Below are 13252 nucleotides of genomic sequence, written 5' to 3' on the forward strand. Positions count from 1 at the left end.
GTGCCAACCGCACCCACCGGAAACCGCCTTGGCGGTAGGGCCCCGAGCATGGTTCCGTACATTGCGGATATGACGAGGGCTTTCTCGGCACTCGCCCTCTGCTTTCGGCAGGGGACTGGGAAGACCCTACCTACCTACCCTCAGCACACGGCAATCTCACCCTCCTCCTCCATTCGAGTTGGAGTAGCCCCGGCTTGGGTCCGGAAGATGTCATCACCGTCAATGATACCTTGCTTCGCCAGCATGTTGGTTCGCTTAGGCGCAGAAGGTGCCCACAGGCGAGCGGAACATCTTCTAGAGTAATTTGATCCTCCTTGGTTGGATCCGGATTGGGCATTGGCCCTGGATATCATGCCCAAAGAGTACCGAGTTGAGACGGCCCGTCACATCATGGTAAATTCCCCGGTTATCACCGCTTCACCGCTGTCACCGTAGCCTTCCGTAAGCCCATTCGGTCTAGCAAATGGTATCCAAGACGTCTATTTCTCGACCTCGAAGCGTTCCTTCTTGGACTTGTGCCTGATAAGAGCTGAGGGGACAGTTATCTCATGCGTGTATATGCGAGTCTTGCTGCCAACACAAAACCCCACATGATACGGCACCGGGTTAATGACAGTGGCATGAATCGGGTTGATACCCCGAGAGAGCCGTAATATCAGACCCCCCAAGCTGGTCTCCTCACCAACCAACTTACCCGCAAACGCCCAGCCCCAGCAGTGTCACGGTGTTGGCGCAGCGCCAGGGCTGTCATGCTCCGCCTCCGCTGATGCCAGGCCGGAGGAACTCGGCGCTTGATTTAGCTGCGCCAATGCCTGCCCCGCGGCGCGGAACTCGTCGTGGCAGAAGAAGATCTCTCTAAACGGCTTGTTGTATTGCAGCAACCCAGCAGGGGGCAGCGGCCCAGAGTAGAACCTCCGTATCTCCTCCACGACCCCGGGCAGCTGGCGCCATTCCGGGCCACCGTTGGATGCCAGCATGGTAAGGTTACACCGGGGGATACGCAGTTTGTCGAACACGGCCAGGCGTTGCTGCACCATTGCACCGTTTCTGCCGTCGACCCGGCTGAAAAGGACTTCCAGACTTGCGGCTGACTCGATGGCTATCCCGCCGCCTGCACCGTGGGTGGGAAGCATGACATGCGCGGCGTCGCCCACCACGGCCGTGACGCCTCGCACGAAGCTTGTGAGGGCTGGCCGCTTGAACAGGTTGTGCACTTTGATGCCGTCCTCGCTGGCCATGGCAACAATCTTTTTCAGGGACGGGTGGAAACCCTCCAGGCGTGAGAGGACTTGATCCCGCGAAACAGGTGCATGCCACTGGTTCTCCTCGCCGGGCTCGCCCTCGCCGGTTTGCGTGGTGTGCACGAGGGCATTGTTCAGGACTTTGCCCCCGCGGCAGGTGTAGGTCACCCACAGCAGTTTCATGTCTGGAGAACTGTAGGCCGTGTATCCTGGAAGCTCGCCCTCGTATTGGGCGCGCAGAACAGGATCTGCCATCACGTCGTCCATGGAAACAAGCCAGCGGTAAACGGAACGACCTGTGCGCTGGTCCACAGAGGGATGGCCCGTGAAGTCGGATAGCAACGCACTCTGGGGTTGGTGGTCAGCGCAAGGGAGACTGCCGGGTCAATCAGAGGTTGTAGGGAGTACTTACATGTGCCCCGTCCGCAATGATCACGAGGTCCTTCTCAACCGTCTGCCCATCCGGCAGCCTTAGAATCCCTCTCTCACAGTCCACGCCCACAACCTCACATCCCAACCGAATCTCAACCGGCGGGCCGAATCGACCCTCCTCCTCACCATCCGCTGACTCCCGTCTAATAGCAGTAGCAATCTCCCTCAACCCCCGATGCAAATCAACCCGATGGATGGTCCAGATCCCATGGCCAAACTCGCTGGCCATTTCGGGGAACTCCTCGCGGTAGAAAACCTCCAAATCTGCTGCGCGGGCTATAGTAAGCTTGTCGTTTGGCACGGCGCCGGCCTTCTCCAGATCAAACCCCCAGCGCTTCAGCACCAAGGTCGCGTTGCTCGGCACCGTGATAGCGGCGCCAATCTCGTTCTTGAACCGCGATTTCTCAAACACTTCCACCTCCCACCCTGCCCGGCGCAGGCCGATGGCTGCGCAGAGTCCGGCGATGCCTGCGCCTACTACACCGGCCGCGCCGGTGTAGACATGTGGTGGGTTTGGGTTTTGGCTCTGGGGGGCGGTTGAGCCCATCTTGTGAGTTGTGAGCTTGTGTTGATGACGAAGTTATTGACTGGGCCTGACAGAAGCTAACCTACTACCTTATGCGTGTAATTTGATACTGGTGATGCCGAACTGTCTTTCCTCGTGTTAGGTCACACTCAATTTGGGAGGGATGCTGGGTATGTCTTTAAAACTCACTTTGGCGACGCCATCGGAGGGGAAAGAGACACTCTTTTGGTGTCCCGACGGCGCTGTCGGAGCACAGCCGGCTCGCAGACCGCCATCCCAAGTCCGTGGTTCAGCGCATACGGCTCACTGCAGGACATCTTTCACCCGCCGCGTCGAATGGCTTGTTCCCCACTTGCAAGTCCGTGGCGTCGCGTTCAGCGATAGACGCCATTTGAGGATGGCAGCCGTGGGAATTGCCATTTGGTAATCATTGTGTCACATATTATACGTAAAATTGGTGGTGGAATCCCAACGAAAGCAAGAAAATTGTGATTGCTTGTGAAGCGTGTAAAGTTGTGAGAGAAAACTAGGCGAGCAAGCGCTGAATGGCAATTGCCTTCAAGGCAGCAGCGGGGCGTAACACCAGCAGGGTTAGGCTTAGGGTTATGTGGCGTCCGAATTAGCGGGGAACCCTAGGGTCAATGTTCCTTGAAATGGTGAACTTCCCCGCGACTTCCTCCCGGAGTTCCTTGACTCCCTTGCACAGTTTGCAAACTTGGCAAGTTGGTGGTGCAAGATGCAAAACATCGAAAAACAGTCGAACACATTTAAAATCCGCAACCGCCCACGAAATGAAACCCGCGCCATCACGCCTCGAGTGATACTATGAACCTTTACGGATCACCTTGCATGCAAGAAAGAAAGTGAGAGAGTTGTGCTGTTGTCTGGCCTCATTGCCTCAGAGATCTCAGGAGCATCACCGTTGGTAGGGGAGTTCCTCGGGGACAAAAACGTCATTGACGAGACATATCGGCATCGTCGATACCTAGCGCTCATTTTGGCTTGCTGCCGCTCCGGCCTATCCACAGACACAAGCGAGAACATACCTGATCATGGACAACTTCCCACCGAGCCCGATGACTGACCGCAGTCACAGGGGCATCATTCAGGACGACGGGAGATACTTTGGCCAAGTAGCAGCGCAATCGATTCGCTACAAGGGCAAGACCATTCACTTGCCAGCTGACCATGCACGTTGATGAGCACCACAGCAAGGTCCATTCCCTCATTCTAGACGCTGTGTCGTCTCGGACGTGTCTGGACTCTGGAGGATGGAGGTAACAGGCCCCCAAAGACCCTCGCCTCACTACCAATACGGCCTACATACGTTTACTATGGAGGTAGCGCATTCGTCTCGCTCACAGCCTGGTCATAAACTACGATGTCTACCAGGTACACAACTCGGCTTATCTCCCGGCTTGCACCCCTTTTTCTCCGAGATTTTTTAGCACCTGTGTTGACCTCAGTTTACCACAATGCCTCCCCATCCCGAGCAAAACGTGACTGGATGGGACAATGCGGAAATCCTGGAAGAAGTGAAGGGATGGGACGGTCGCGAATGGCTCGACGCGATTGGGCAAGCATGGCTGTGCGGAAACATTTACGAGGAACACCCGGGACGATATATGCATGACCGGCGTGAAATCGAGGACCCCACAATCTACAGTGTAGTTGGCAACGAAAGACGAAGAACAAGGCAACGACCCGCTTCGAACACGGGCGTCTGGGGAGAATGTGGCGGTCTGTAGACAGGCGGTGATCAACCCGAACTAGCAACCGCTCGGCCATCTCACTTTTCTCTACCCAGGGGGGGGGGGTGAAAGTAGGAAGGAGGACTTTACTTATAAACCTCGGTCGCATTCATCTCATCGCCTCAGAGGTCTCAGAAGCGTCGCAGTTGGTACTTGGGGATCGATGAGCTCCTTCGGGAAGAAGCTTCATCGATACGCAATAGCAGGACCGACATTTGCAACAGCTACGTTCTGCTCTGGCTCGGTGGCCGAGGTCCTCCGACTTCCTCTTTGTGATACGAAAACGGCAAAAGCGAACGCTTCGCCGGGGAGGCTCATACTAGTGCTCTATATACCACACGACACTCTTTCATGATGATCGCCTCATTGTGGCCTCTCCTCCTAAGGAGCTGCGTCATTCCTGTCGAGGTCACCATCGCCATTGACCTTGGGCTCATCCTGGTCGCAGACAGTTTCTCACGGTAACGTTCGTTCTGCTGGAGCACAGGATCAAGGGCAGTGGCAACGCCGTATCATGGCAGTCAATAACATCGATGCTGCGGAACGGTTAGATTTGAAAGTACCCCAAGATACTGCTCGAGCTCCTTCCATGGAGCTTGCAGAGTCTTGAGATTACGGCAATTTGGACCATTCCTATTGCGGACGTCAGAACGTTGGCAGAGTGTTGCAAGGAGGAGTTCCCTGAGCTTGTGTGGCGGCTCACGTCTCTTCCAATTCGGAACTACTACCCAAGGTAGACCACCAACTTGAAGTTGTCGACCAGGCAGAAGCCTGTGTTGTCTATGAGTGAAGTGCTAAGATGGCACCACCAAGTTGGACTTGTCGTTGTCGCTACCGGTATCTAGGCGGAAGCTGTTTGGTGGGAGACGAATGTTGTTCAGGGAGCCAGAGCCCTGCCGCCAGCACCACAGCTGAGAAACTGGACTTCACCGTGGATTGTGCCGCCCAAGGCCGCAGAGAGCTCACTGCCTGACCACAACGTTGAAAGGCTCACAAGACCCAGGGCCTGCAGCTGCTGCAAGATCTTCGGCAGTGGGTGCGTTGGTCGTCATTTTTGAAGGATCGAGGTTGCCTGCTATACTCAGCTACTGTCAGTTGATGGTTTCTCTTCCGGCAGGCACCTGGTCCCTTAGCTGGGGTCGGCCAGATGGAGCGGGTCGCGGTGTTTAGAGCTGCCGTCAGGCACTTGGTCCCTTAGCTGAGGTTGGCCAGATGGAGCGGGGTCGCGGTGTTTAGAGCTGCCGTCGGCGCTGTACAGGAGCACGTCGCCGCGGTCGTCGTCCAGATCGCGGGCGTACGCCGTGGCTACTTACATGCATAGACACACGGCCATGACTGGTTAGTGGTCATGCCAACTTGAAGTTCCCACCAAGCCCGGTGACTGACTGCAGTCCGAGAGGCGTCATACAGGCATGATGGGAGATTGAACGAGGACAGGCTTCTTTGTGCTATCATAGGTACCTGACGTTTCCCAGTTCCAGTCCTGTTTGTGTTTTTGTGTGGTGCGTTGTTCAAGAACAAGGCAACGACCTGCTTCGAACACGGTCGTTAGGGGAGAATTTGGTGGTAACTGGGGAGTTGGAACCGCTCGGCCATTGCACTTCACTTCACTTTCTGCCCATGGGAGGTGAAAGTAGGAAGGGGGAGTTGAGTTATAAACCTCGGTCACGTTCATCGCTTGTGCACATCAAATCCATTTCCTTTCTGTGTCATACCTAACACTTTCTCAAAGAGCAAACCCATACCTAACGCCTCAAAAGCAAGCAAACGTCATGCCCTCCACCACCATTGTCGAAACCCCGCTAACATCTCTGACCAAATTAGGTATCCCTGGGGTTGTCAAACCAGAACGAACTCGACTCCAGCAGCAGCGAACATCTCCTCCAGCTCAACGTGCTCATGGTACCTGCTCACAGGCACTCTGGCAAAAGACACCGTCTCCCCCTCATGAATGTAGTCGAAATATGGCCAGGCATTCGGTCCCGGCAGGTCGCACCTCTTCAAAACGACCTTAGTGAGCTCAGGGAACTCCGCCTCACAATCCTCCGCTAACATTCTGACGTCGGCAATAGGAATCGCCCAGATTGCCGTGATCTCGAGACTTTGAAGGCTCGATGGGAGGAATTCGACCAGTCGTTCCAGACCCGTGTACTTGTCTGCAGCCAGCCGTCCCTGCATGGTGCCCGTACCCCAGGAGTAGATACTGTCGGCGCTAATCGAGAGATGCCGCAGCGAAGAAAAATGACACACCGACTTGACGGTGCGTTGGAAGACTGACATCCAGCCCATCCACCAACCGCTCTTGGAGGTGTCGAGCTCAAGCGATTCCAGGTTCTGGGCGTGCCCGTAGTGGTTCAGCAGGTGGAGGACAACAGAACCCGTGGCGTACTCCACGGTGGATGCGTCGCCGGCCTGGCCGCAAGAAAAGGTGAAGCGCTTCAGCGTGCCGGGGGTGCAGCTCTCAAGAATGTCCTCAAAATACCTGAGTCCGAGCGAGCAAAGCGGCAACTCCAGGGCAGTGAGGTTCTGAAACAGCGTGTCGCCAACTGAGTCGGTCCAGAAGCTCCCCAGCGCACCACAAACACTCAAGCGGCGCAGGCTGGTGAGGCGGCAGAGGAGTTCCTTGGCGGCGTTGAGGTCGACGGTGTCATTCCTCTGACCGAGGGGTGGGACTGTGGCATAGCCACCCGTCAAGCGCAGCTCCCGGATGCTGTCGAGCGGGATGGAGCGGTCCAGGCCGAGGCGGATGGTGGTGGGGCCTACCAGCTTGATCTTTAGCCGGTTTTGGGTCTCTGCCGGCGTGGGGAAGCGGGAGAAGGCGTCGAGCGGCCAGGCACCGCGGAGAACGACCGCCTGGATCTTCTTGGCCTGGGAGAAAAGCGTGAAGACGTCCTGCTGGGCGGAGGCGGCGGCGGCACGGGCCAAGGCAGCAGCGGCAGCGGCGGCCGCAGGGGTGGCGGCAGGAGCGAGACCAGCGGCGGGGACGACGGCAGCAAAGGCAGGAGCAGCGGCAGCGGTCGGGGTCGTCTGCAGGTTGGGTCACGCACGTTAGCTCGACCAGAACACAACTTGATGAATCCACTAACTATCAGGGGGGAAGAGTCTCCGACCACACAGCCAGAACCTAACAGCCCAGTTTCATGCCAGCAAAGATGACACTAATCACAACAGCACACTTCACTGTTGACATTATGGTCACCCTCGCTGGCATCAAACTGGAATGCAAAGTTGAACAGGAATGGGGCCATGAACTTTGTTGTGGTGCTGGTGAGAGCGTTGTGGTCGGTGGCCAGTGGAAAGTTGGGGAAGAGAAAGTGGAAGAGCTGAGCCAGCAAGGAGAAGGGAGGCCTGTCATCACTGGCGACATTACAATCCACCTTGACAGCTGGGTCTCGTGCTTTCACCCATAGCAGACCCAAATGTCAAGTGAGTTGTAACCTTGCCAGTGATGACAGACACCGGTAGCAGGGAAAGGTAGGGGGAGAAGAGGGCGAGCGGCGGCGGGAGGGTTGGTGTCCGACATTACGGCAGTGGCTGTCTCTTGACATGAAAGCTTGGTACCAGCGAAGGGAACAGCAATGACCGACATCATTGAACATCCAGAAGCCCAGCTGGGCACCCCGATGGGCGGTGATGTTGGCGTAATGTCGGTCATTACTGCTCACTTCGCCGGTTATGTCGCCTGCCCGTTCCCCGGAGCGTCGTTGGAAGGCGAAATCGAGGGCAAACCCGCCGTCCTCGAAGACACCGCCGCCAGGACCCAAGGACGAGGCCCGACCAGGAGCACCGGCACCAAACTTCCATGTCAAGAGGCAGACTGCAATGCCGCAGGCGTCCCTCTCCGCGCTAAGACATTTCGGACAAGAAGTGCGACTGCTGTGGAAACCACTTGCGACCCTTCGCATCTTGCGTTGATTCGGAGGCGGCTGGTTGAGGATTGAAGGACAAATGTCATCAGAGAGGACAATCTTGACGCCAATGGTCTCAATCCCGCCCAACCTGACATTTCACATTCATACCAGTGAAGATGATAACATCACATCATGCCGACGTCCAGCAGGGCGCCACTCCAATATGAGGTGGTACGCACCATGCCGCTAGCATGTTGTGATAGATTGTCGTCCTCGCTGGCATGAACCTGAAATGTCTGGTCAAGTCGAACGGTAATGAGGCCGTCGACGTCAGACTCGAGGAGACCCCTCTCCCGCTAGCTGTTTGATGAAGACGGTGACACAAGAACTGAACTTACCACAACGGCAGACCCCCCAGACCCAGCGACGGCAACGCCACCCAGGTCCACCACCCGGATCTCCAGCGCGAGCGCTGGCGCCTCGGCCAACGTGCGCGCGAGCAGGGCGAGGCTGTCCCCGCGGTCGGTGTCGACCACGTGGAAGAGGAAGAGTTGGGCCACGCGACCCAACCGGCGGTTGCCGACCCTGGTCAGGGCCAGCAGAGTCCTTCTCGCCTCGGCGCGGCGGTCGCCCGCCAACACCGAGGCGTGATCGAGGGACTCGAGGCAAGCCCCGGACCCAGCCCCAAACACACCACACCCGACGACGCAATGCGGGCAGAACTCCCGCATGACCCAGTACAGGGTCTCGTTGGCGAGGCTGGTGATGCTCGCCATCTTGTTGTTAATATTTTTATATAAAAAATTTAAAAAAGCGTGAAAAGAGCGGGAAGTGTCGCGGCGGAGAGGGAGGAGAGAAGGAGTTGTGACGGGTGCTTGATTGTGGAAGAGGAAAAGAGAAAGTTCGAGGGGGAGGGGGTTTTGGAGTGAGAAATGGTGATGGAAAGGCGGGTCTGCGCAGCTGCTGTGAATAGGAGAATAGGGGCTCGGCGGCGATGTCGTTGATCACACGGGTCGGCATGGGCGGACGACTTCGCGAGCACTGAAACGAGACGGCGGTTCGACCACCCAACGGCAGTACCGGCACCCGACAACGTCTTTCCGCGCGCGTAGCCGACGCCGCCGTGAGCAGAATTCTGAATATGGGCTCGACGGCGACATCATAGATCACGACCTGGCACGAACGAGACTGTGAGTCTAGAAACCTGACGGCGGTGAACACACTGAACGGCAGTACGATTTCCGCCAACTTCTTTTCACAGTCTACACAGCCCCGACTGTCGAGTCACAGGTCCGGACAAGCCTCCTCTCGACGAGGGCGGCCGGCGGGTTTGGTTCTTTGACACGCGCAAGCACCTACACTCCTTGTCGGCGGTGGCCTTGGTCCTTAACGACATTATGCTGACTATTCGCTCGTGAGCCAGCACAGGTATGCCTCTCTGTTGGCAGACGCAAGTACGCCTGGGTGGAGACTGGATGCGCGGCCTCATCAAAGAATTTGGTGAAAGGGCAGTGGACTCTGGATAACACCGGGCCAGGCCGCGTGTCTTTGGGGTGGTAGAGCTGTACTGCAAAGCCGCTTGCTGCGTACCACGCCTCACTCCTGGTACCTAGGGAAACACCTTCGGCTCGGACGACGCTGGCAACGGCAACCCCGGTACCGCCGGTACTCCCGCCCGCAAGGGCAAGAAAGTCACCCTGCCCCCCGTCACGCCGGGCGGGCAGACACAGAGCGAGCTGGGCGGGACCGCTGTCCATCTTCGGGTGATGTCTTTTCATTCGGAGAAGACGGAGAGGACGGCACACATGCTCCTGCTGACGGGAAGATGTATGTATGTACATACACTAGTACTGTACATGTACTCCTATAGGAACGAGTCCGAACTGCGGTGAGAGTTGAGGGCATTGTTAACTGCGTTTGGGATCATTGTGAGCTGAGTTGCCTGTAACAGTATATATAATCTTGCCAGACCTTACACCTGTCATCAAGAGTAGGTTGAGTGACCTTTCCCAACCCAGGCTCAAAATGGGGGCGTGATGGGGCAAAGAAAAGGCTGTTGTTTGATTTTGAAAGCAAAACAATCAGGTGGCCTTTCAAATGATGATGAACATACGAGCACAGGGATTTGGTGTCTCTCTCCCACTACAAAGTCGTGGACTTTTGGTCAAGAAAATTCTAATTGAGTCCCATTGTTCACAGCTTGCTGCAGCTCAAAGCCTGTGGGAGCGCCACATCCTCCCAAGACGTCCCATGCTTTATTAGACAACAAAATCTTCAATGGATGACGCAGACTCCAACCCTGGATCTACCATCAGCTCAGATCCAAATCATCCCCCTCCTGCCACCACTCATGCGCCAGAATCTCATCAGCAGTCGGCCTGTCCCGAGGATCCAGCTTCAGGCGATGAATTCCTTGTCCTTCCTGCAAATCTCTCTCTCCGTGACATGCAGAAATGGCTTCCTCTTTAAGGTTCTCCATCAACCAGACCACGACCTCCGCCGTGTCGTCATCCGTAATCTCTATATACTTGGCCGGAAACGGCCCAAAGAACTGGACTTGCCGCTTGAGGACTTCAAACTCGTATTCAGGATCGTCAAATTTGAAGGGTACTCCTGGAGGATCGAAAATGTTGAAGTGCCCGCCCTAGATCAGACTAATGAGCTTCACAATGTCAGCGGCTGGTGGGTAAATTTTGTCGAAGGAGCAGGTTGGCTTTACCAAGGTGCCAAAACGACCAAATGTCCGTTTTGGTATCCCAAGACCGCTTGAACAGAGCCTCAGGACTGCGCCAGATGGCTGCCCCAATGGGAGCGCCCTCCCTGGCGTATTTGTGGTCTTCCGGATAAGAGCTGCCCATATCGGCCAATTGGACATCAGTGAAGCGGTTCTCGCTGTCGTTAGAACCGTAGTTGACCATGACGTTGTCTGGCTTCACATCTGCCGCCGGGGGCCTCACATCGGTCGCATGCAGTCAGCCATTGGCATTGTACATAGCGGGGCACTTTACACTTCAGTTTGGAATCGCCATCATACCAGCATGAACAAACCCCTCGGCGTGCATGACCTGCAAGGCTTCCAACACCCTCCTAGACACATACTTCAATTCCTTCCGGTTCAGGGTTTTCTCGCCTGACGCCTGCCAGAGGTGATTCTGCAAGTGTCGCGACACAATCGCTGTAGGTTCAGGCGGCTCAATGATTTCATCCAGCAACGGCCGGATGTGAGGTGATTTGCCAGCGAAACGGCGAAGCACATCCCGTTCGTTGGCTACTCTGAAATGGCCTTGAACGCTTTTGATGACCACAAGCTCTTGCGCATGATTTCTGGTATCTTGCCTATCAGCGATTGCAGTAACAAGAAAAACAGATTAGAAGGGAAACCGACTTTGCGAGCCAAACTGTTTCCTGCAGCTGCTTGCTAATCACATAATGGCCAGCACTGCCTCGCAACACCTGACCGACTCGGAACAAGGACGGCATTTGCAATGACTGAGGGGTGTGGAAGGTCTTGAGTTTGGCTAGGTACCTAGATAAACTGCGTTGTGTTGGGGGTAGGGAAGGTGCTATGTGCAGTAGCAAAGTCCTGGACAATCGTTGATTTTTCGTGCTTGCCTGGCCACTCACATTTGTGCCTCGTACTGTACCTACCCGGGATTTGGGAAGCTTTCACTTTCTCCCTTACCTCCAGGCTTCATTCACATCAGAGGATGTCACGTTGCAGCCTGCAACTGGGGGTAAGTGTTTAACGTCGAACTGTTTGTATGTACCTCTAAACTTGCCAAAAGACAGGGAAAACCTTGAGACAAAAGCAAACAAACAAGTATGTATATACAAAGAAGCAAGAAACATCAACATTGGATCTCAGAGAATCTTCGCAACCTTTCCCAAATCCGCATTGCCACCAAGTTGTACAATCACTTCCAACCCATCCTGCCCGGGTCCGCTTAGAAGCACTGCGTCTTGACGGTGCTAATCCCAAGCAGCTCAGCCGACAAGTTGACCAGAATCTCACCGCCAGCCTTGAGCTTCTCGGCTCTGGTGGTAGCACCCAGCAGGAGCTTGACCGCCTGCCGTGTTCCACCAAGAGCCTTGATGTACTGCTTGATGCGAAGGAGCTTGGCAGCAGGGACCGCCGTGGTCGCGAGCAGCTGAACAATGGCCGCGACACACTTGGTGATCTTCCAGAGCGAGGCACGCGCGGCAATCTCCCCACGAGCAAGAATATCAAGACCATCGGAGTCAGCATCACCCCCCTCAACCACATCCTCATCACTGCGCTCAACAACAACAGCAGCATCATTCCCTTCCTCGCCGCCGAAGTCGTCCGTGTCGACAACCTCCTCATCATCACTGCGCTCAACAACCGTAGCAGCCTCGTTCCCTTCACCAGCAACATCCCCAATCGAACCAGCATCGTTCCAATCCTCCTCTTCGACATCATACCCACCATCATCCCTTTTCAACTTCTCCACATCATCCCCGGCACGATCGCCGTGCTCAACAAGCCACTTGTGCAGCGCCTCATCGCCCTGGGCGAGCACCTCGTCGGGGATGGCCTCGATCTCGGCAAAGAGGTGGTCGAGCGGGAAGTTGAAGTCGTCGGTGAAGTTGAAGTTGGCGGCCGCCGTCGAAATCACGCGCGGGCCGCGGGCCGTGAGGACCTCGATGCTGACGGCGTCTGCGTCCGAGTTCCAGTCGTCAAAGTCGGGGATTAGGCCGTGGTTGTTGGTGGTCTCGGGTTGAGGTGTGGGGAAGGCGGCGACTGAGGCTGCGAAAAAGGCAGCGGTGGCGGTGATGAATTGGGCTTTCATTTTGAGGGTTGGGGGTTGATATTGATATTGATGTGAGGATGGGTTGTTTTGTTGGTCTTATTTTGGTCGTGAGACTTGATTTTGGATAGTCAAGTTGTTCGAGTTTCAAGAGAAGCTGAAAGCTTAGAGCTCGAGGGGTTCTGAGTTGAGTGGATGAGGCTGCTGAGGCTGCTGAGTTGAGGGTGATGATCTGAGAGAAACAGAACGGGAGAGTCAGGGACGGAGACTCGTCTTTATAGACATCTCTACTGCTTCTCGATGATCTGTTCTGGCGGTGAGGCCTTGGAGTTCGCGTCACTGTTCTCCCATAGGCATACCTGTGCCCCTGACCAGATCACGTCAAGATTCTCTCACCAAGGTAATCATGCTTGAGTCTTCCCGTTGCCGGACTGCAAAATTAGAAGCACTCATTGTTTGTCGAGACTTGCTGACCTGGAGGGGGATCTCTAGGTTAGGTCAGATATGGTTGGAGCCCAGTTAGTGCACCGAGAACACTGCCCATGATTTCATGCCATGTTCCTTGAACCCGCAGCATGGGTTGTGCAAGTCATCCCGAGTGATCATGCCCAAACCTAGAGCATGAGACGCCAATCATTGGTCGGACCTAAATCTAGTTGACCATGTCCCTGTCATCCCAATC

General features: G+C 55.6%; 7 protein-coding genes across 7 annotated transcripts; all 7 read right to left on the reverse strand.

The window, feature by feature from the left end:
* Positions 1–536: 536 nt before the first annotated feature.
* Positions 537–2326, reverse strand: N656DRAFT_67515 (FAD/NAD(P)-binding domain-containing protein). The gene is made up of 3 exons (XM_064810475.1): positions 2282–2326; positions 1654–2220; positions 537–1589 (listed from the first exon to the last, which is right to left on the reverse strand). Exons 2-3 carry the CDS (start codon positions 2218–2220, stop codon positions 720–722), a joined length of 1437 nt encoding a protein of 478 aa, XP_064675440.1. The 5' UTR covers positions 2282–2326; the 3' UTR covers positions 537–719.
* A 772-nt stretch (positions 2327–3098) lies between these two features.
* Positions 3099–3547, reverse strand: N656DRAFT_67537 (uncharacterized protein). The gene has a single exon (XM_064810477.1). The coding sequence runs from the start codon at positions 3426–3428 to the stop codon at positions 3192–3194; it is 237 nt and encodes a 78-aa protein (XP_064675441.1). The 5' UTR covers positions 3429–3547; the 3' UTR covers positions 3099–3191.
* A 3640-nt stretch (positions 3548–7187) lies between these two features.
* N656DRAFT_67670 (uncharacterized protein) lies at positions 7188–8012 on the reverse strand. Its single transcript, XM_064810496.1, has one exon. It carries the CDS (start codon positions 7853–7855, stop codon positions 7373–7375), a length of 483 nt encoding a protein of 160 aa, XP_064675442.1. The 5' UTR covers positions 7856–8012; the 3' UTR covers positions 7188–7372.
* On the reverse strand, positions 8007–8820 carry N656DRAFT_67803 (uncharacterized protein). Its single transcript, XM_064810515.1, has one exon. It carries the CDS (start codon positions 8575–8577, stop codon positions 8158–8160), a length of 420 nt encoding a protein of 139 aa, XP_064675443.1. The 5' UTR covers positions 8578–8820; the 3' UTR covers positions 8007–8157.
* A 240-nt stretch (positions 8821–9060) lies between these two features.
* On the reverse strand, positions 9061–9954 carry N656DRAFT_67643 (uncharacterized protein). The gene has a single exon (XM_064810489.1). It carries the CDS (start codon positions 9640–9642, stop codon positions 9157–9159), a length of 486 nt encoding a protein of 161 aa, XP_064675444.1. The 5' UTR covers positions 9643–9954; the 3' UTR covers positions 9061–9156.
* Positions 9955–9984: 30 nt separating this feature from the next.
* N656DRAFT_833994 (kinase-like protein) lies at positions 9985–11385 on the reverse strand. The gene is made up of 4 exons (XM_064818705.1): positions 11187–11385; positions 10836–11125; positions 10521–10739; positions 9985–10414 (listed from the first exon to the last, which is right to left on the reverse strand). The coding sequence occupies exons 1-4, from the start codon at positions 11279–11281 to the stop codon at positions 10113–10115; spliced, it is 906 nt and encodes a 301-aa protein (XP_064675445.1). The 5' UTR covers positions 11282–11385; the 3' UTR covers positions 9985–10112.
* A 213-nt stretch (positions 11386–11598) lies between these two features.
* On the reverse strand, positions 11599–12818 carry N656DRAFT_774100 (uncharacterized protein). The gene has a single exon (XM_064814193.1). The coding sequence runs from the start codon at positions 12610–12612 to the stop codon at positions 11746–11748; it is 867 nt and encodes a 288-aa protein (XP_064675446.1). The 5' UTR covers positions 12613–12818; the 3' UTR covers positions 11599–11745.
* Positions 12819–13252: the final 434 nt, after the last annotated feature.

The sequence above is a fragment of the Canariomyces notabilis genome (assembly GCF_033297395.1).
Source record: "Canariomyces notabilis strain CBS 508.74 unplaced genomic scaffold N656scaffold_1, whole genome shotgun sequence".
NCBI lineage: Eukaryota > Fungi > Ascomycota > Sordariomycetes > Sordariales > Chaetomiaceae > Canariomyces > Canariomyces notabilis.

Coding starts and splice junctions, on each gene's coding strand:
- N656DRAFT_67515 (XM_064810475.1), bottom strand. CDS start 2,220: ATGGGCTCAACCGCCCCCCAGAGCCAAAACCCAAACCCACCACATGTC. Junction 1,590..1,653: donor TCATTGCGGACGGGGCACAT/GTAAGTACTCCC, acceptor CACCAACCCCAG/AGTGCGTTGCTATCCGACTT.
- N656DRAFT_67537 (XM_064810477.1), bottom strand. CDS start 3,428: ATGAGGGAATGGACCTTGCTGTGGTGCTCATCAACGTGCATGGTCAGC.
- N656DRAFT_67670 (XM_064810496.1), bottom strand. CDS start 7,855: ATGCGAAGGGTCGCAAGTGGTTTCCACAGCAGTCGCACTTCTTGTCCG.
- N656DRAFT_67803 (XM_064810515.1), bottom strand. CDS start 8,577: ATGGCGAGCATCACCAGCCTCGCCAACGAGACCCTGTACTGGGTCATG.
- N656DRAFT_67643 (XM_064810489.1), bottom strand. CDS start 9,642: ATGTACATACATACATCTTCCCGTCAGCAGGAGCATGTGTGCCGTCCT.
- N656DRAFT_833994 (XM_064818705.1), bottom strand. CDS start 11,281: ATGCCGTCCTTGTTCCGAGTCGGTCAGGTGTTGCGAGGCAGTGCTGGC. Junction 11,126..11,186: donor GAAACAGTTTGGCTCGCAAA/GTCGGTTTCCCT, acceptor GCAAGATACCAG/AAATCATGCGCAAGAGCTTG. Junction 10,415..10,520: donor TTGGTCGTTTTGGCACCTTG/GTAAAGCCAACC, acceptor TCGATCCTCCAG/GAGTACCCTTCAAATTTGAC.
- N656DRAFT_774100 (XM_064814193.1), bottom strand. CDS start 12,612: ATGAAAGCCCAATTCATCACCGCCACCGCTGCCTTTTTCGCAGCCTCA.